Source organism: Cuculus canorus, chromosome 9, assembly GCF_017976375.1.
Source record: "Cuculus canorus isolate bCucCan1 chromosome 9, bCucCan1.pri, whole genome shotgun sequence".
In the NCBI taxonomy this organism is placed as follows: domain Eukaryota; kingdom Metazoa; phylum Chordata; class Aves; order Cuculiformes; family Cuculidae; genus Cuculus; species Cuculus canorus.
In genome coordinates this window covers 27,498,137-27,518,636 of record NC_071409.1, presented here as the reverse complement: position 1 = coordinate 27,518,636, position 20,500 = coordinate 27,498,137, and the positions used below count along the sequence as shown (strand labels likewise).

The 20,500-nt window shown below is 49.9% G+C and overlaps 1 protein-coding gene across 16 annotated transcripts in view; it reads left to right on the top strand.

Moving 5' to 3' along the window:
* The window catches only part of LOC128852994 (uncharacterized), a 143,798-nt gene that overhangs the window by 109,944 nt on the left and 13,354 nt on the right, over nucleotides 1-20,500 (top strand). For all 16 annotated transcript variants that reach the window (XM_054074059.1, XM_054074063.1, XM_054074062.1 and 13 more), the window contains 7 exons: nucleotides 165-214; nucleotides 6,976-7,103; nucleotides 9,150-9,392; nucleotides 10,577-10,645; nucleotides 13,017-13,998; nucleotides 15,722-15,801; nucleotides 17,133-17,295. In XM_054074059.1, coding sequence (XP_053930034.1) covers nucleotides 165-214; nucleotides 6,976-7,103; nucleotides 9,150-9,392; nucleotides 10,577-10,645; nucleotides 13,017-13,345 — 819 coding nt within the window. In that variant the 3' untranslated portion in view covers nucleotides 13,346-13,998; nucleotides 15,722-15,801; nucleotides 17,133-17,295. The remainder of the gene's footprint in view (nucleotides 1-164; nucleotides 215-6,975; nucleotides 7,104-9,149; nucleotides 9,393-10,576; nucleotides 10,646-13,016; nucleotides 13,999-15,721; nucleotides 15,802-17,132; nucleotides 17,296-20,500) is intronic.

Below are 20,500 nucleotides of genomic sequence, written 5' to 3'. Positions count from 1 at the left end.
TTCCCCTGCCCTGTTGCCCTCCTCTGGATGCACTCCAGCACCTCAGTATTTCTCTTGTACTAAGTGGCCCAAAAATTCCCCTGCAAACATCTTCTACCACATTTTCCTCTCATTATAAAAGATAATCTTAACTAATATTCCTCTCTCCTTTCTCTTTTTGGTAGCTTTTCGGTGTTCTTGTCCCGTCTCTCTTCGCGGTGCTGGTTATTTATGTGTAAGTAGTAAGTTAATTTCTATTCTCACTCTGGGGGGTTGGCTTCCAAACTGTTTATAGAGTAATAAAAAGAGAAAATTACAAGGCATTGCCCAGGGATAATGTGCTGATAATTTGATGAGTGGACAAATGGTTGGAAAAGCCCACAACTGGTGGTAAGCAGGAAATCTGGTATCTGTTGCCGACAAAGCCACCCCCAAGGAGATAAAACCTCTCTGCTGGTAATCAAAGTTGATGCCACAACTGTGAGCTATTAAAAATTACTTTGGGGATGGATGGTAGGATGACATTAATTTTGAAGCAAAAGTGGCAGATAAGCTTTTTGGAAGGTGTTTAGAAGTTAGTCCTACATGGAGCGAATGCGAGGGACCACCATGTCTGCTCACACTGGGGTCCACGCAGCCCACAGCTGCTGGGCTGGGGGCTGGGGGTTCCTGGAAAAACAAAGATTAAAGGGCGTTAATGCTCTCAACATGAATCATCCCAGAGATAACAAAGGGTTTAAGTTTCTTTAGACATTGTCTAATTGTGTGGCACTTAAGCCCCCCAAGTTTTGATGCTGAAGAGCAGGGAGTCAGAATCTGCTGCTGTGAGGCTGCACCCAGCTGCGTGCTACCATGCCCCATCCCTCTCCCCCCAGAACTTGTGGTTTTAATTATTTCTACTTTTTAAGCCCATATCTGTGGCCGATTTAATTCCCATCCAGTAAATCATCCACTCTTTGAGACTCCTGATGAACTCCTGGCCTCCGGTGCTGCAGGTACAACAGGAGCTATTGGCTTAGTTGTAAAGTGTACCCTGACCACCTGATGTGGTCAGCTGCTGCCATTTAAGTGATTCTGTTCACTTGCTAGAGGCTTAGGAGTAACCAGCACTGCTCTGCTTGCCTGTCCTAAACCATTCTGAGATGTGCCCCATGCACCATCTCCAGGAGGATTCCTAATCCTCAGGGCAGAACATCATATCTGCACTGTCATCTTTCTATACGTGTGGAGTTCAGTGGAGGCCTGAGTGAGGGGGGCCCTCGAGAGGTCTCACTCTGCCCATCTCCTGTGAGGCAGGCTGGGCTGTGTGTCTTCAAATGAGCAGCAGACCCAACTTTCACTGTGGGCAGGAAGCCACGCAACTGGGAGTAGCTTGTGCACAGCTGCCAAGACCTCACATTTGTATGTTGGTGATGCAGATAGAATCTCATAAACCAGTCTCCATTCTGCTTTATTGCCGATTTAATGATCGGAGGAAGAACTTGACTGTTTATTAAAACATTAGACAGTAAACTTTAACAATAGACAGTAAAGGGTTTTGGTTTTCTATCCTTCTGATTGTTAAAGCAACAACAGATTGAGCTGGAGAGGGACTTGCTCCTGACCTTAAATCCGGAATGACGGTATGGGGTTGTGATGTGACTGGGCAATGCCCCTTCCATCAGGCAGGGTGAAGAGGTTGGCATTGCTGCTTCTGTGCATGGCCAATCCAGTATCTGAAGAAGGGCAGGGTCTCATCCCCAACTGGGCTGTCACACAGGGCTGGATTGCTGCGGGCAGAGGGGGTGGAGCAGCACAGCTGCCTCTGAAGCCTCAGTTGTTGCTCATCAGCAGCACTAACTCTGCGATGCTTGCCAAAGGTATTTGCTTCATCACCCATTCTCATTCCTCCCTGGCAGGAGGCATCTCTGCTAAGAGGCCCTGTTGGGAGCCAAATTCTCCAGTGTGTTGTGTTGGTCTGGAGGATGGACGACCTCTGCCAGCTTTTCTGTCTTGTAGCAGCCTAAGCTAGTTGGGACCCGGATCCCATTTGATAGCTGGGTGCAAGGCATCCAGGGGTGCCTGTTGACACCTCATTCAGAACTGTGAAAGCAGGTCCTTAGGGTTAGAGAGTTTTGCAGTTTCTATGGGCCGTGGGGTTCTCTCCTGCTATCATGTCTTCAGCCTGGTTCCTGTGCCGAGCTGGTTGGCCTGGCTTCTTTGAAGATCAGTGCAGAAAACCAGGACTTGCTGGGATCGCTCATCCTGCCTTAAGAAGTGCCTCCAGAAGGGCTGACCTCTCTCCACAGATTTTAGTGGGACTGTAGATTAATTTTTTGGACATCTGACATGTAGATGGGGGCTAATGCCTGCAGAGGCAAAGCCTGCTTCAGACCCTGAACTACAGTAAATGTGTCCTTCAGCATCCGCTTCCTTGGGATCCCTTGGGGAACCCTGAATGCAAGCACGGCAGCCCTGCTGAGGGGTGATGGGCTTCCTGAACCTTACTAAGCTCTCTGAGTCCTGCACAAGCCCAAAGCAAGGTACATTCTAGCTCGAATCTCAGTCCTGATAAAGGTTCCTATCCAATGGGTGTCTAGTGGATCACATAGGGAGGTCAGTGGTTCAGATGTAGGAGAAGCTTCTACCATCCTCTCATGCTGCAGTAGGGTGGTATTTAATCGCTGCTGGATGCCAGCCTGGTGGGTGAGGAGATGGTTTGTTAGGGAGATTTATCCAGTGGACCAGAGCAGGGTAGTTTGTGCCTTTGCTAGGCTTGAGGGGGGAAAGGGACAGAACAAGCATGTGTGAGCACCAAAATGGCAAGGAGAGGGTTGATTGCTCATGGTCGTGGCACGAAGAAGTGTTTCCATAAACTCAGTACATTTTAGGCACTGAGCTGCTTTTAGGAGTCCTCCAAAAAAAGGATTTCAAGAATGTGCCGTTAGGAGCCAACATCCTTCTCCAAGTGTCTGGGGAGAAGCAGTCCCTTTGCACTGTGGGCAGGGCTCACATGTGAAGTCCTCCAGGGATCTCTGGTAGGGCTTGTGCTGTCCTATCCACAAGCGAACTGGAAGAGGTTGCGAACAGAAACCAGGATTTGCAAGGTTGCAGCATTTTTCAGGGCAGTGCCAACAAAAGCTGACCGTGAAGCGCAGGAGGGCTGCGCTATGCTGGTCTCTACGTGGTGACAGGGCAGAGAAGTTCACTGTCAGCAGCCGTGCTTGGAGCAAAGTCAGCAGTAGTTACACCTACACATGTTGGCATGGTCTGAGTGAGCTGTTACCGCTCTGGAAGGAGCTTGTAGAGGTAGTACAGGCTGTTTCTGGAAATGTCAACAGTGATCACAGAGCGGGGGGCAACGTGAGGCATTACAGAAGAGAATATGGAGGGTAAAAGAGAGCCTGTAATCTGCGACTGGATGCATCCTGCATGCACCCTGTGGTGCTTGAATGCTGTGTGTAGTTCTGGTATCTGTGTTTCAGGGAGTCAGGCACAAGGAAAGGTGTGAAAGGAAGCTACTGACTGCCTGCCACAGCAGTAGGACCTCAAGAAACTAGGAGACCTTGATCTGAAGAGGACAGAACTGCAGGGGACAAATGAGAGGAAGAAAATCATGGGTGGCTTGGAAGAGGTGGGCGTAGAGCTGGATGGACCTCTGCTCTCAGCAGGGCTGATGCCATATAGACACTTAACCTTGGCTCTCTGTGTTCAGCAGGTGGGAATGCTGAACTGGGCCAGCACTCGAGAAATACATCAATGAGGGCACATCAGTGAGAAGTATCCCCCCCGGCCAGACCCCTGTTGCCATATGCCTCTTGGACCATGAGCACCATGTTGTCCCCTGTCCTTGTCCTGGCTGTCCCCAGTCAGCCCGCCTTCTCCGGAGAGTTGCAAGGCAAGTGGCACAAAGGTGCCATTTGTGCATCGTTCTGCCACTGGGCTGCACGGGGTGACAAGATTCGGCCTTAAAAAGACTTAAATGGACTTGTCCTGACTGCTCAGCCCTGGAAAATCTCTGTACACCCAAGGATTAAATCCTTGGCCCTCTGTGAAACAACTGACTATTCTCTGGTTGAGTCTGGTGGGCCAGAATTTAATTCCCAGTTTTAAAGGCTCTTTAAAACCAACTGTGATGTATAGCCAGTCTTGTCGGGCTCTAAATGCTTCAGTGAGATTGGCGGTGCTTTGGGAGCCCCACCGGCAGCGTTACTGGCAAATCCGTGGGTTGGGAGAGGAACTGGGGAGCCCTGCTGGGGCAGAGCAGGGCTGCGGAGCTGGAATTGCTTCTGGCTGGGGCTGCGGTGTGCCGGAAAAGCTAGGCAGCAGGCAAAGGCCTTTGCGTTTTAAACAGCAAAAAGCTGTTGATATATTTGTGCTGGGCACGCACCCGTTGCAGTGTGTTTGTGCATGTATATTTATATATGTTTGTGTACACACAATGGCCTCCGCACGAGCAGACACACCAAAACACCTCAATTTCCTCAGCCTGCACCTTCGTGTACATTGCAAAAATATAGACAAAAGGCTAAAATTAAGTCCCTTATCATTGCTAAGTTATCAGAAACTAATATTGCAGCTACTGGGCATTTTTTTCCTGAACTATCCCCTCTTCGAGATCCTAATTTAGCGATTCTTTCTGTAGCTCTTTACATTCTATTATTTATAAGAAACAATATTCAGTCCTCCCTTGACAGTATTTGCAGGACTGCAGAAAGCAGTGCGGCAGAAAGGTGGTAGAACAATTTTGGTTATGTTTCCATAGCTACCTAGCTGCTAAATGTGGTTTATTCCATTTTAAAGTCAACCAACACACACACGCGTGCGCACTCGTACATCCCCTCTCACACACAGGCACTCACAAATCACCAGATGAAGTATATTCAGCCTAATCCCTGGTCTGCCTGCTACAGCCTAATGTTCCTGCGATTTGTGTGTTTAAAGGGGTTTTTGCTGCATAAATAAATGGCAGGGCAGCGTTCTTGCTGGGTAGAGCAGAATGATAAACATATTGTTTCTTTCTTGCTCTCCTCTCCGACGTGTGTGTTCCAGTCGGTCTCCATAATGTTATTATGGATATTTTTTACCCAACCGTTGTGCCGGGGAAGTCGGAGGTAGGATGGTGTCCTCTCGTGGTAAACGGCATCTCTGCAGCCTCAGAGCTTGTAGCACCCATGAAAAGAGAAGAGAAGAAAGGGGTCCTAGAAGTATTTTAGGGGCAGAGCTCTTTGTCTGGAGCCTCCTACTTCTGTGACTGCGTAAAGCCAGCTCGGCAGCCCCTGTCCCCCCGAGTTGTGCTAAGAGAGAAACGCAGCCCAGTGCTTGCTGCTTGCGTGTCGTTCTGCGTAGCCAGCTGGAAGCCGCTGGTTGCACTCAGGTTTCCAATCCTATCAGTGATTTAAGTTGAAGGAAGAAGAACATGAGGCCTCAGGTTGGGAATGATTGGCACCAGGTTTCTCAAGCAGAGCCAGTTCATCCCAGGAGGGCGTGCGTGCCTCGAGAGAGCTGTGTTTTGTCAGGGAACACAAATGGTGGCATTGACACTGACTTCCACCAGTTGGAGGGGAGGGAAGGGGTAAGGATGCAGAAGAACGGGTTTAAGGTGGCCTTCAGAAATGCCTACCCTGTCACACCTGGGACCCCGCGAGGGCAGCATCCTGCTCCTCAAGCAGTGTGGAGGGTGCTGCCACGAAGGAGGGAGGAGGCACCTCCTCACCCCTGTACCCTCACACCTGCTGCTCTGCCGGTGCACAACGGTGATGCTGGTTTATTGTCAGCAAAGGGGTGCAAGGAAGATGGGGAGCCTGACAGTTCCCGCCGCGCTCCCGCTGCCTTGTTGTTAGCACCGTGCATTTGCGAGATGCGCTCTGACAGCTCAGCCTTGACAGTGCCCTGGGGCAGGTGGTGTCCAGCCCTGCTGGAGCTGAGCTGCCTTTGCAAACCCCTGCTAACCAAGGAAACCTGCAGCTTAGGCATCTCTGATCACTCCGGAGAGACTTCCAAGGCTTAAGCCAGCCCTACTGCTGCATATGTGGGGCTTAACCCTCTCATTCTCCAGGCACTCATGGCCTGTGGCGTGACTCCCTCCCAAGCGTGTGTTTCCCAGTGCCTCACTGGTAGGGCTCCTCTCCTTTGCAAAATGAGACTGGTGAAAGCCAGACAAGAAATAGCTACAGACAGGGATGATGGGCAGAGAGTCCACAAGTAGATAAGGGAAGGGTAAAGAAATAGGCAGCAGGGATTTCCTCCCTTAAGGATTAGCTGAACGTAAGCAAAATATATGTGAGGATGGTAACATATACGAGGACTGTAAATAGAGTGTAAATATATACATGAGGAGATGTTGTCCATCCATCCTGTCTGGAGCATCCCGGTGCTGTTCTGTCCCACACCTCTGCAGCGTTAGCATTGTGTCACACCACAACTCCTGTGACGTGGCCTTGGTGATGGCATGCGTCCTTCGCACTGTGACGGGGGCTGGTGGGCCCTGGAGCATCTATAGCTTTTGCTGGAGGGTTGTGGGTTCATTGCTGTATCTCAGTGACCCGTGCAAGCCCGTCTTGAGGTATGCTCTGTGGTTAATCTGTACTGGAGCAGTCCTGCTCCTGCAAGCGTGGTTAGGGATTGCTTGCACATGTCACCCTGCAAGAAATCTCTGTGGCATCATCAGGTGAACAATATTTTCCCTTTTTGCTCTCCCTGTTACTGCAGAGTAGGAAGTGTGATCATGCTGATGTGCTCCGTGCAGCAGTCTTGTTCGAGTCACTTCTAGGTCTGAACAAAAAGGTCTTTTAAGTGGCTTTTTGCAGTGACAAGGATAGGGAAGTCTGACCTGAAGTGGAGCAGTTTTGTCGCTATTTTTTTTGTTTCTGCCTAGAAAAAAATAGGAGAGTGAAAAATGCTGCTGAAAATCATGTTTTATTAGCATTTGTAACCGGGTCCGAAACATAAATCGTCATTGTGAAGCAAACAAAAGCTCTGACCATCCGTGATCTGCTCATACTTCTTGTTTTGCAGATTCCCTCTGCTCCACGAGGTTGCCTGGGGGTCTGCCAAGGTGCCAGGCACAGTTAGTCACAAATTCATCCTTCAGCTGCCGGTGCTGAATGAGGAGGAATGGTGGAGAGCTGGCAGACAACGTCCAGGTGAGCCGCTGGGATCGAGTTGAGCCCCGGGTGGCTGTGCTAGCGCAAGAGCAGTGCCGCTGTATTGGCGTGGAGCTCACATCTGGGCTAACCTGGTAAAAACTCAGGTGGGTTTTACTGTCCCAGCTCAGTTCCTTCCAGGCATAGACCAGCGCCAAGCTGCTTTGTGCACCAGCAGCTCAGGTGCTTTCTGTTGGACTAGGAGGAGCTGGTGATAAATTGATTCCCTATGGCCACGGTGCTCTCTTGTGCCATTACGTGTGATTATAAGCAATAGCAATGATCACCATGTCATAGTTTCCAAGGCAGGCTTTACTGTCTTTGTATTGGCACTCTTTCAACTCTGGCCCCTGAACACGTGGATGCTGGAGGTCAGCATGGTTTGCTGGCTCTGTAGGGACAGGTAATAATCTGAAGGATACAACATCATCAAAAGCCTCACCCCTTTTCTATCAAGAAGCGGGTAGCACAGATGTGTTTTTTCTGCCCTTTCTGCCCCTTCAGCCACCAGCACTGGGCAGAGGAGTTGTGGAACCTGGCTTTCCTGCTGTGGGAAAGGAATGGGTCCCCTTCTTGTCACACTGGGAACTGGCAGAGCTGACAGAGAAAGCTGGCTCCATGCGGCACAGCCATGGCTGGCTGGAATATTCACTCTACCCTCTGGATTAAGGAGGACTTTTTTTTTTTTTTCTTTTTTAATCAGTTCAATGTTTTACAGCTCAAATTCAAATAGGAGCTTAAGAGCTTAAACAATGAAACATGAGGACGTGTTGGCATGGATGAGCCACCTCTCCTCTCCCTGCCTGCTGAGCCTGTGCGCAGCTCTTCTTGGTGGCAGCCTGGGGAGAGAAATACCCATGCTTCACCATCACAAACTGGTCGGCCTTTCTGGGCTCTTTGCTGCCAAGGTGAGATGCCCAGGCAGACCTTCAGCTGGTCAATCAGGGTTAACCTTAGCAGGATCTTGCCAGCTCATACGTGCCGACTCAGTCTGCACAGCAAATCTTTGTATGGGTTCTCCTCCCCTGATGCCAACATCTGTGGCTTTGTGCATTCTAGCATCCCCAGGGCTTTTAAGGAGGTGGCTGTTGTAGGGCAACCTCAGAGTTGGGGGAAATAGCAGACAGGGTTTGGGCTTTCCTGGAAAAGTGCGTGTGTGGGGTGAGGTGGTGTGGGGTCTCTGAAGAGCCGTCTCAGGCACTGCTGTTCCCAACCTCGTTCCAGATGGATGATGCTGCCTAAAAATAATTGCAGGTAGCTGCCCGGCAGCTTGTTGCTCTTCAGCATCAGCGGTCAGCCGCTGTCTGCTCCTTCACTTGGGCGACTCTGAATCCCAACGGAGCCTCGCCATCCCCCGCCCCCAGCTTGGTCTCTCTTGTTTGGTCTCCTCCATCCTTGACTGCGTCTCATACTCCTCTGCCACCCTCAGCAGCTCCCTTTTTCTTGCTGCACCCCCAGCTCTGATCACAGCTGCTTTCCAAACCAAGAACCTCATCTCTCACCTTGTAGTTACTGTGTGAAGCAGCAGCTGTGCAAGAAGCCAAGGAAAGCCCAAAAAACAGATCATGTCTGAGAAAAGGTGTTTTTTTTTCTTCCCACCATGATGTGTCCTATGGAAGTGCAGCTACTCGCAGGTTATTGTGTTACCAGGGTAGAGAACAGAGCGTGCCTGAAGCCTGGATGAAAAACAAAAGAAGATACTGCTCTGTTTGGGGAATGGAGGCTCCTCCCAGGCTTCTGGACCAGATCCCCAGCTAGTGTAAATAAAAAAGTGCTAGACTAGTTTATTCTATCTGCAGCTGCTGTAAAATACTGTTTCCAAATCATTTTCCTGCCCAAGTTGGTTTTGTTTTTCTACTTTCTTCCAATGTAAAATGTCCTCGCTAAAATCGAGGCATGCAGCCTGCCCCACCTTGTCCCTTGCAGCCCGCTCGGGGTGCAGCGGCTGGCAGGATGGCTGTGAAATATCAGTCCTGGGATGAGTTCAGAGGCAGAGATGCTGCACTGCCCTTCCCATGAATGAGGCCAAGCTGTTCTCTTTGCCAGTGCTCCCAGTACCTGTCCCGCAGAGCACCCAGCAAGCGTGCTTCAGAGGCACAGGGCTGCTGCACCCGACAGCGAGTGGAGGTGCCGGACCTGGCTGGAAGAAGGAGCGTTGTCTTGAGCGGTGGAACATTCTGGGGGTGTCCCCCCTGTCGTCATGCAGTGCTGAGGTGGGGACAGCCACACTGGCTGGAGGGCACGGGCTTGGCCTGAAGGACTCTCCTGAAACATTTCTGTTCCTGCCAGGTAGGTGAGCTCGCATTTAAAGTCCTCAAAGTCAGGCATCTGACAGCAGTTTTCGCTCTGAATGACAGACACTTAAGGGTCACCTGCTTGCTTTGATCTTGTATTCATCCGAGCTGTGCATCATATTAATTATGTTCCTTTTATTCATGTCCGTGCCAACAGAGGTGTATTGTTACTGCTATTGCTTTCCCTTTCTATTGTTTGTATGCTCTTATCTGCTGGCCCTGAATATTCTGTGCCACAAGAGCACACTTCCTTGATCGCTTTCCTTCATTAAGAAAACTTAATTTTAGTGCTGACGGGAAACTAATTGGATTGAAGAAAATAAGCCACCCTAAAACAACCGTAAGGTTTCTTCCTGGATTAAATATTAAAATTAATAATCCAGTGCTGCGTTCAGCTCTGTATTTATGTTAATATTTAATTCAATAAAAGCTCATGTTTTAGAACACTTTCTCATTTGTTTAAAGCTACAGAGGAAATTGTAATTTCTGTATAAAGTAGAACAATACGTAGCTGTTTTGTGGTAATGAGGAGGAATGGCAGCTCAAAATCCCTCTACCTGGCAGGGAGTGGGGGAAGGGAGGGATTGAATGCAAATGCGTCTCATGGGAGTAAAACTGGACGGGTTGGAAAGAGGCTGCAGGGCGCAAAGCTCAGGCACAGCGAGCGCCCTACGTGTGCGAGCGCTTGGATTCAAAATGTGCACTGCCCCTGTTGCACAGGGTTTTATCTCTCAAGCATCCGAGCGCTCGAGGGTGTTTGCCCTTGGGGAGGATAAGTGAGGGCCACCAGTGAAGATGCAGGTCCTGGGCTGGGAGTGTCCCCCAGCTGGCAGGGACACGGCAAAAGCCTTGCAAGTTCTCCACTGCTTGTGTCTGGGAGGTTTTCTCTCACATGCTCTGCCAGCCGAAGGGATCCAGTGGTGGTGCTGCCACACAAAGTCTGAGATTTAGATGTGCGCTGGGATCGGGTGAGGAGGTGGGGTCTGGTGTGAGCCTGGTCTTAGGCTGAGTTTTCTGCTGATGTCTTTGAGATGCCTCAGCCCCTGCGGGGAGTATCAGGCAAGGTGCAGTAAATAACCAGCTTTAGTCCATTCCCTTCGCCAAGTCTGGAAATACATTTTTGGGTGTACAAACTGAAAAAAATGTCTCATCGCTGACCACATCTGCCTTTCTGCGCAGTTACGCCGTCTGTGTGCCCATTGCTGATGGAGCCGTTGCAGATGAAAGCCACTGCCCAGCGTTCCCTAGGTAAGGGGAGTGGGAATTTCTTGGTCCTTTGACTTCAGTGATGGGGATAATTCAGTGCAGGCATAGGACAAGGGGGAACGGTTTTCAGCTAAAAGAGGGGAGATTGAGATGAGATCTTGGGGAGAAATGTTTTGCTGTGAGGGTGAGGAGGCCCTGGCCCAGGGTGCCCAGAGCAGTGGTGGCTGCCCCATCCCTGGAGGGGTTCCAGGCCAGGTTGGATGGGGCTTGGAGCCCCTGATCCAGTGGGAGGTGTCCCTGCCCATGGCAGGGGGTGGAACTGGATGGGCATTAAAGTCCCTTCCAGCCCAAACCATCCCATGATTCTGTGATATGATTCAATGAAGTAGACCTCAACCACTGCTGCCGTCCTGGGGTTCAGCCTCAGCATCCCAACAGCAAGGGGCTCAGTTCAGGAGGAGAATCGATCGCCTGGAGGTTTTCGTGTTGCAGTGCAGAACATCAGCTGGGAAGGACTTAAATAGTCTTGCTCATTTGTTTTCATTTTCCAAGGAATGGAAAATGGATCTTCTCATTTCCCAGGGATGAGCAGAGCCCCTCGCAGAGGCTGGTGCTGGGATTTTACCCACTGGGAGATGTTAAGAAAGCCCTTTACTTCCTCAGGATATCTGCGATGTTGAAATCAGAATAATTATTAATGTATTGTCTGATGTTACCTGGAGGAAGAATGTGGAGCACGTAGCAGTGATCAGTAAAATTAAATGCTTTGGAGGTAAAGTTACAAGTAAGTTTTCCAAAGTTTAGATACATTCCCAAACTTCCTTGAACCTTTTGGGGCCTAATTAAATTCAAGTGGATTTATAAAAAACCTGCATGGAAGATAATACTCTTTTCTATCAAGGAACTGCTTAATAAAACAGATTATGTGTAAAATAGAAATATGGGCCTTGTGAAGGAAGAGTGAAAAGACACTAATGAGCAGTGCCTGAGTGTTAATGAATCGTATTAGCATGGCATTACCTGCAAATATTATAAATAGACCGACTAGTTTTAGGTTCCCTTTTCTGCAAAGAGCCTTGCAGGATTTCTGAATGTGGCCTGATGCGATTAGTCCCATTTTGTGCCAGGGGTAACTGAAGCAGAAACATCACGTGCAGACTTGAGCCTGAGGTTGAGGTGGGGACAAGAACGTTGTGGTTTTCTATTTTTGCACCGTATGCTTTGGCCTTTGAGGATTCAAAAATCGCTGGGTGCTGTCCTGACCTCTGTGCAGCAATTCAGAGAATCACAGAATGGTTTGAGTTGGAAGGGACCTTACAGATTGTCTAATTCTGTCCTGCCTGCCATGGGCAGGGACACCTCCCACTGGACCAGGCTGCTCCAAACCCCATCTGACCTGGCCTTGAACCCCTCCAGGGATGGGGCAGCCACCACTGCTCTGGGCACCCTGGGCCAGGGCCTCCCCACCCTCAGTGTGAAGAATTTCTTCCTTATGTCTAGTCTAAATCTTCCTCTCCAATTTAAAGCCATTCTACCTTGTCTTATCACTTTGTAAAAAGTTCCTCTCCAGCTTTCTTGTAGCCCCTTCAGGTACTGGAAGGTCGCTAGAAGGTCTCCTTGGAGCCTTCTCTTCTCCAGGCTGAACACCCCCAATTCTCTCAGCCTGTCCTGGTGTGGGAGGTGCTCCAGCCCTCGGATCATCTTTGTAGCCCCGGCCCTCCATCTGCCCAGAGATAGTGCCGAGAAGGTGAAAGCTTCGGCAAGTACCTCCGTACTTGGAACCTGAGTGTTCTGTTCCTCTCTGGACCTTGTGTGGACTCGGCCACCTGGGTCTGCTCTGAGTGATGGGGATGGGTCCTGGGGGCACTTGGCAGGCAGGGAGTGCCAGGGCTTTGCCCACATCTGAGCACATCCTTCCTGCGTGGCTGATGCATACATGCCACCAAGCGGTCCCACCAGCCAGCAACCTCTTTGGGGTACCAGAGCTCAGTCTCCTGTGGCGCCTATGATTTGTTGATCCATCCCTGTTTTAAAAGATAGTCAAGCATCCTCCTCCTCCATCACCATGTCAGGCTCAGCCTGTTCAGAAGTGGTTTAATTTTTGTTTTCTTGCTCTTTCCAGCTCTGCTGGGAGCTGGCATTGACATCCGTGATTGAGAGGGATCCCACTTACAGCTGGACAGGACTAGGAAAGATGGGCTGGTTTAATGGTAATATGAGTAAATATGTGTTCAAGGCTGTCTCTGTCACCTCAGCCTGTTGCTGTGGAAAAGGGGATTATGGCTTTTCATTTGGGCTCAGCCCGCAGAGGCCAAATGCTTTGACGAGGAAGGTGTAAAGGAGACAAAATGCCAGTGTGCAGGGCTCAGGGGCTGTGCCGGTTCACACACTCCTCCCTTGTTGTTATTTACAGCAGAACTCCCCGTGGCAGTGATGGACATGTTCAATAATACTCTGGATAAAGAAGCTGGGCGGAGGCAAAGGATTAATTGCAAAGGATGTCAAGAAGGAAGAAATAACATGTTTAAACATATGGGCTGGGATTCCTCTCACCTCACCAATCATGTAAAAATTAAGTGCATGTTCATTTTATTTCTCCCTGAAGTCTGGGCAAAAGCAAGTTTCCAGAAGGTGATTTGTCCTGTCCCAAAGGAGTATCCGTCATGGACGGGTTCAGAGGTTCTCTGGAGTCTTTTTCATCCTGTTGACAATAAGAAGGAGTATAGACAACTTCTAGATTAAATACGTGACTTTTAGTTAGAGCTGCTAGCAGAGAAAAGCCCTCTTCCCTCCTGGAAAAAAGCACAAATAACTGTAATTTCACAAAATTTCTGTCAGTGAGGTTTCATTTCTTAAACAGCCCTGATTGTCAGGAAGCGCCGATGCATTTGAAGATGCGTGGTGGTTGTAAGCTGTTGTGAAGAAAGGGTGAGTAACTGCTGCTTTCTGGCTGGTGGTGTGATTGAGTTTTCTGATGTCACTTCTTGGCTTCAGAGTTGATGGCCAGAACCTTGGTGCTTGCCAGGAGTTGCCCTGCCCAGTGCTGAAGACCTGGGCAAGTAAGAAATGTTCCTTTCAGTTTCTGTGGAAGAGCTGTAGTCTTACTAAAAGCCACTGGGACTTTGTCTCCTGCATCCCCAGATAATGTTAGCAAACAGACTGGTGTGCCAGATGGGTGAAAAACAGAGCTGTTGCACCTCAAAGCAGAGGGCAGGCTCTCCTGCTGGAGTAGAAAGCAGGAAGGTATTTTCTCTGTCTGTTTACCTGATGGGTCACTGCTGCTTTGCTTCACTGCCTGAGTGTTCTTTTCCTTCTTCTTTCTGGAGGCAAGCGTGAACGTGTTTTACATCTGCTCTTGAGGCACCTGGATTAACACCAGCTTGCGGAGCCCAGAGGTGGGTGGAAAGCAGAAGCAGCTGTTATTTCAGGCTGGGCTCATGCTTTGCTCTCATCACATTGCTCATGCTCGGCTGGACCTGGATGAAAGCATTGCTTCACTGGGAGGTGCATCTTCTTGCAGATTTGGGAGTCCAGCGTGGCCTTGCACAGAAGAGACTCTTGGTTGGCTGTCTTGCTATTTTTTCCCCTCTGTTTGTGAACAGATAAGGGGGGGGGAAAGGGAGAGATGACAATATTTTGCCTCGTTTTACTGCTGGAAGCAAGGATGAGCAGCTTTGTTTTACCAGACGTGTCTCTGCAGGCTCCTGGCAGGTCGTCCGCAGATTCCCAGTCTGTGATGGCTGTCCCGTGGAGTGGGAGGGCTGTGACTCTACACGCAGAGGGGGTGAAGGCTCATCCTCACTTTCTGTTTCACCCACAGCTTTGGAAAGTCTCACTTGTAATCATAGCCCTAATCCTGTTCCCAGGCATTGTCTTGGGGGCAGCCTGCAAAGCTGAGATTCCTGCAAGAAGCTGAAGGTGTAGTGAGCTCAGGTTCCTGGGGCTCCACAGAATCATAGACTGTCCTTAGTTGGAAGGGACCCACAAGGCTCATCGAGTCCAACTCCTGTCCCTACCCAGGACACGCAACATTCACACCTGGGGCTGAGGGCATTGGCCAAACGTTTCTGCAATACTGTCAGGCTCAGTGCTGTGACTGCTTCCGTGGGAGCTGTTCCAGTGCTTCACCACCCTCTCAGTGAAGAACCTTCTCCTCATGTCCACCCTAACCCTCCCCTGACATCTTCCTGCCATTCCCTCAGGTCCTGTCATTGGTCACCAGAGAGAAGAGCTCAGCGCCTGCTCCTCCTCCTCCCCTTGTGAGGAAGCTGCAGACCCCACTGAGGTCTCCCCTCAGTCTCTGCTTCTTCAGGCAGAACAGACACAGTGACTTCAGCTGCTCCTCACGTGGCTTCCCCTCTGAACCCTTCACCCAGCTCATCTTGCCATGTTTGTAAATGTGTTTTAGTTGCATCCGAGCTGCTGGTCCGATCTGCTGTGCCAGGACACACAGATACCTGCAGCCGGACACCCCTGCCTGGACCGGCGGGGAGAGGTGGCCGGTCCATGGGGGAGCACTAGGCTGGCAGTGGTGCTTATGTCACATCTGCCACTGTGTAGGGGCAGCATCTGTAATCCTGAAACACCCAAGGAGTCGTAAAAGCCCCTTTAGAGTCCACAACCCCCTTTTGTTCAGAGCAAGCAGCGTCCTCCCTCCTGCAAAAGAGCTGGAGCGGAATTGCAAATGTCCAAGCCCACTAGGATTTTGCTACGCATTCAGCAGCCCTGCACAGGTGTTTTTTTCCCCACCTTAGGGGTTTAGATTGCACAGCAAGTCCAGTAATGAACTGTTACTCCGGAAAATAAGACTTTCATTAGGTTAGGATTCTGCCAGGGTATTTGCGTTCCTTTATAATGAACCATGATATTGTGTGAAGCCCCGGTGTGGAGTGCAGCGCTGGTTATCTCGCTGCTATCATTTACCCACTTATTACAACCAGGTCCCTCGCCTCTGCCAGGCGTTACAGCTGGGAGGGGCCCAGTGGGGGCCTTTCTGGGGATCTTTTTGGGGGGGTTGATTCCAAGCGTGGGTCAAGCAGCAGTTTTAACTGTCGCAACACTGCCTTCTTGTTAGCAATGTCCTATAAACTAATGCTGAGCTGTTTTTCTTCTTTTCAGTGTTCATTATTCATCACCAGCAGGTCCTGAAATTGCAACGCGTGTCTCTTCTGGTGTGAAAACATTAATAACTGCTTTGGGTAAGCAGAGAAAGATCATTTATTTTACAAATACGCAGAAAATTCAGGCCAGCTGGGATTAAAGCACAGTGTTTCTTTGTAGGCAAGGGTTTTGGGGCATGTTTTACTATGAGAGAGAGTTAGTTTTAAGTAGATCTACACTTCCACAAGCAACCGTGGGCAGGCTGCTCACCCGCCAGCCCCAAGCTTAAGCCACGGGGCAGGTAGAGAGCGACGTGTGTTGGTAAGCCAGGCATGAGCATGGGGGCTGGGTGTTATTTGTGCCCTCTCTAAGGGTCTTGATTAGAACCCGTGTGGGGCTGATGCTTTCTTCCTGTAGCTCTCCTTCATCTGCGCACGTAGGGCTGGGGAAGGTCGGATCCTGCCTCGCTGCTGCACTGGTTGTCCACCCATGCACTGCCTCCCCATCCCTGCACCAGCCTGCGGAGCCTCTCCGTGCACCTCAGCTCCGTCAAGGACAAGGAGCAGTAAATCCCAGCAGCCTCCTAAAAAACATTTTAATTAAAAACCACAACATAACGGAAGCTTTAAAGGACATGAAAGAAAGCAGCTGTGGCACTCATCTCTGCCGTCTACCTTTGCCTCCCCCCTCTCCGCGGTGCTCTTCAGAGCAATTTTCATTTAAAGCTTCTTTGATTTCATCAGCTCTGGACTCCATCAGCGGTTTTCAGTGCAGGCCAAGTCGGCAGCCTGGCAGGGAGGTTTTTAGGCTTGGAGGAGCAAACAGCCCTGCATGAGAGGTTGTCCCAGGGCTGAGGGACGTCTCAGCTGGGTAGGGTTGCCAGGAGCTGGATGCACAAGGTGGCAACCCATGCTGTCCTGCCCCAGAGCAGGCTGTGCTGCAGAGGCTGAAGTTGGAATTGGGAGCATCGAGGAAGAGGAGGATCTGAAGGTCCTTTGCTGACTGGACTGGCTCAGATGAGTTTGGGGATACCTCCAGGAGTTGGGCAGTTGGTGTCATAGAGGTGTGTCTTGGTGTGCAGCTGGAGATGTGACATGCTGCTGGTCCTGCAGGGCAGGGGATCTCCTTTGGAAGTAGCCAGCCATCAAAACTGAACCCAAGATGGCCCTAGCTCTATGGGTCTGTCCAACCTCGAGCTGGTTACCGATGTGTCTAAGCCTGGTTTTGCTGTTAGCTGGACCGGTCCCTGACCTGGTAGTGCTGAAAAAACGCTGACCAAACCACAGAGGCTGCCATAGATCCCCTTGCCTTGGTACAGAAATGCACTGCTTTGGCACAGGTGCCGTCATGACTGCTGCTCAGTCAAGTTGCTGCTGGAGGCTGAAATCTGCAGCGAGTGATGTTTCTTACCCTGTTTTACTTAAAATAGGTTTCACGAGACCAGCACTCACAGTGCCAGAGCTGGGGGCGTGCAACCATCTCGTCCTTCCAGGACATCTGAAGATGCCCCCAGGACCACTGAGCCAGTGGAGCAGGCGTCTCAGCTACAGGAGTTTCCAAGCTCTGCTGTTAATACCAGCACATGATTTGAGGTAAAACATGCTGGGGAATTAGCAATTTAGGTGGACACACTAATTTTTTTTTTTAGGAAATCAGATGAGAAGGAGGAGCGCCTAAAGCGCCTTGAAGAGGGTAAGATGATGGCGTGGTTGTTCTTTGATCTGATCACCTCTTCTCCACCCCGTCTATCCAGAATCTCGGGCTTAAAATCAGCAGGCAAAGCGATACAAGAGCAAGGCCAAACACTCCCCACCAGGACTGATCATGCTTTGCATTTTGCGAATGTGAAATCCTTGCTGGTCCAGGGCTTCCAATTAGAGCTGGACAAATGAAAATCTCCTCAGCTCGCTGCCCACTTCTCCACAAAAAAAATTCAAATAAGAAATGGTTTGGATCAATGCAAAGTACAGACCCTTTGATTCCTCCCCTCCTCCCCCCCCCCCCCACCAAAATAAACCCTTCTCCTCACAACTCCGATAAATTTTAAATCAAATGAAATGTTTTATTCAATTTCAGGCTGAAATGTCATTTCAGAACCTTAACTTGAATAATACTCCTTTTTAAAAAGTGGCAGAGGAAAAAGTTCAACATTTAAACTTCTTTTCTCCCCTACGGATGTAGGAACAGATTTCCTTTCTGATGAAGAAAAAAGAGTTTTTTCATGAATTTTTTTGGTGAATGCGCGGTGGCAAAGCTGCCCCTGGGAGGACAGGCTGGGACGACCTCGCTGCAGGGGCAGCGCAGGTTCACAGAATCATTAAGGCTGGAAAAGGCCTCTCAGCTCATCCAGTCCAACCGTCAGCCCAACCCCACCGTGCCTGCTAAACTAGGTCCTTAAGTGCCACTTCTACACAATTTTTTAATCCCTCCAGGGATGGAGACCCCACCCATGCCCTGGGCAGCCTCTGTCAGGGCTTCACCACTCTGTCGGTGAAGACATTTTTCCTGATATCCAATCTACACCTCCCCTGGTGCAACTTGAGGCCATTTCCTCTCATCCCATCACTTGTGCCTTGGGAGCAGAGCCCAGCACCCACCTCACCACAACCTCCTTTCCAGGAGCTGTAGGCAGTGATGAGGTCTCCCTTCAGCCTCTTCTTCTCCAGACTGAACAATCCCAGGTTGGCCAAAATCATCTTCATTCCCCAAGAGCTTCCTCCCACTTCTCTGCTGACTGCTCTTTAATCAACTATTTAAAACCCAGCTCAGAGACTTTCATCACTTTCCAAATCCCTAGGACTTTAACAAATATTAAATAGGAGAGGAGAAGCCACCCCACTGGTGGCCGCTGACTGATCTGACCCTGACCCAGAGTGGAGGGCTGTGATGCTGCCACACGGGGAGATGGGTCTGGGACAGGAGGAAGAGGGAGTCTTGGGGAAATGGGCAATAAATTGATTTTCATGGAGTCTGAGGCCACTTTCAGCATGGCTACACCGTGCATCACAGGCGGATCTGGAGGCAGGGCTCCAAAGGGATTAGCAAAGATTTATTTTTCTTTTTCTGGAGTGAGATGAAAGCGGGGGGGAGGGAGCAGCGAGCAAGGAGGCCTACAGAAAGGAACTCATTATTTTTTATCTTTTCCAATGACCTTGTTTGTTTTATTCCTACTTGAAAGCAGTTTCTTTCCTTGTGAAAGTCTGGAGATATCTGGAGGCTGAGGCCAGTGAGAAAGGTAAAAAGGAGAAAAAAAGGGGCTGGATGGAGAGAAGAAACATGGAAAATAAACAGCCTGGTTGTGTTTATTATACATAAAACCAGACTGTGTGGGGAGCAGAGACATCTTCTGTGTGAGTCCCCTGGTCCTCACTCTAATCCTACCTGTGCATCTCTTAAAGGAATTGTTTTAGCGCTGTTACGAGGGAGATTTTGGTTTTCCCCTTCTTTAATTCAGCAGACTTGGATTCAGATGAGGGAGCAGTGGAAGCTCACTAACACACACGTGCTTTCCTTCTCGGCCTACATGGGCAGCTTGAAAGGGGCAGGATGCCACGGAGTTCGCCTTGCTCAGGGGTTGGAGTTTGCTTTGCAGCACCCCATTAGTTTAACCCTGGTGTGGGTTTTTTCTGCTTTTTTGCCTTACGCACCCTGTTCCCCAACTGGCCTCTGCACTGCGGGCACGTGGACTCTGAAAGAAGGTGTCTGCATCACAGAGGTGACCAGGCATGGGGCAAGGGGCCACCAGTAGATCTCATGAGAGACCAATACCCAAGGGCCAGCTCTGCCCCATCCGGTGTCGTCTTTGCAAGGTGAGAAGAGCTCCCCAACCCCCAGTAGGTGACCCTGAAACCCCTTCGTAGTCCCCATCACTTCCATAGCCTATGGGCCAGGAAGGTGCATGTGCCCATGCCCATGGCCAGCTTTCAGGCTGGGGTTTGCCCTTGAATTGCAAAGACACAGCGGCACGTTCTTCCACGCTGTCCCTGTAGCTGCATTAACAGCCTCTTCCTTTGCATTAAATCACTGGCGTTGAACCTCCAGCTCCTTGTATTATAAAACAAAACCTAAAAAGCAGGTCTCCCAAAGGTGCAAGGACAGCTGTTAACCTAGAAAAATGTCCTCTCCCCAACAGGCAGGGTGGCCGATTTCAGATAAAACCCAATCCTTGCTTTCAGCTGGCGTTTCAGGTTGATCTTGTGGTTACTCATAAATACTTCCGAAAATGCTTCAAGTGCTCAATTTGCATAGCTATAAAGTCTCATAAATAATTCTTGGTACTAGTATTTAATAATGTGACCTATATAGTGGAGGAAATTTTACCTCATTTGTGGAGATCAGAGTCCTTCTGAATGGAGACCGGGGTATTAAGTGAGTAGCTGTTGGAGCAGCTGTAGAGAAAAAGGGATGAGGACCCAGCTCAAATGCTTACCTGCAGCTTCTTGGCAATACCAGCATTAATCAAGGATAATTTAACTTCAATACAACTGTTATGCCTACTATTGGGAGCTGCACTTTAAGCAACAGGAGTCCCAAAGGAGCCCGTGTATAGTAGGGCAAGGTTTCCTTGGCACAGGAAGGACATGGAGCTGTTGGAGCGAGTCCAGAGGAGGACACAGAGATGATCCAAGGGCTGGAGCAGCTCTGCTATGAGGCCAAGCTAAGAGAGTTGGGGTTGTTCAGCCTGGGGAAGAGAAGGCTTCAAGGAGACATTAGAGCAGCTTCCAGTGCTGAAAGGGGCTGTAGGAGAGCTGGGGAGGGGCTCTGGATCAGGGAGGGCAGGGATGGGATGAGGGGGAA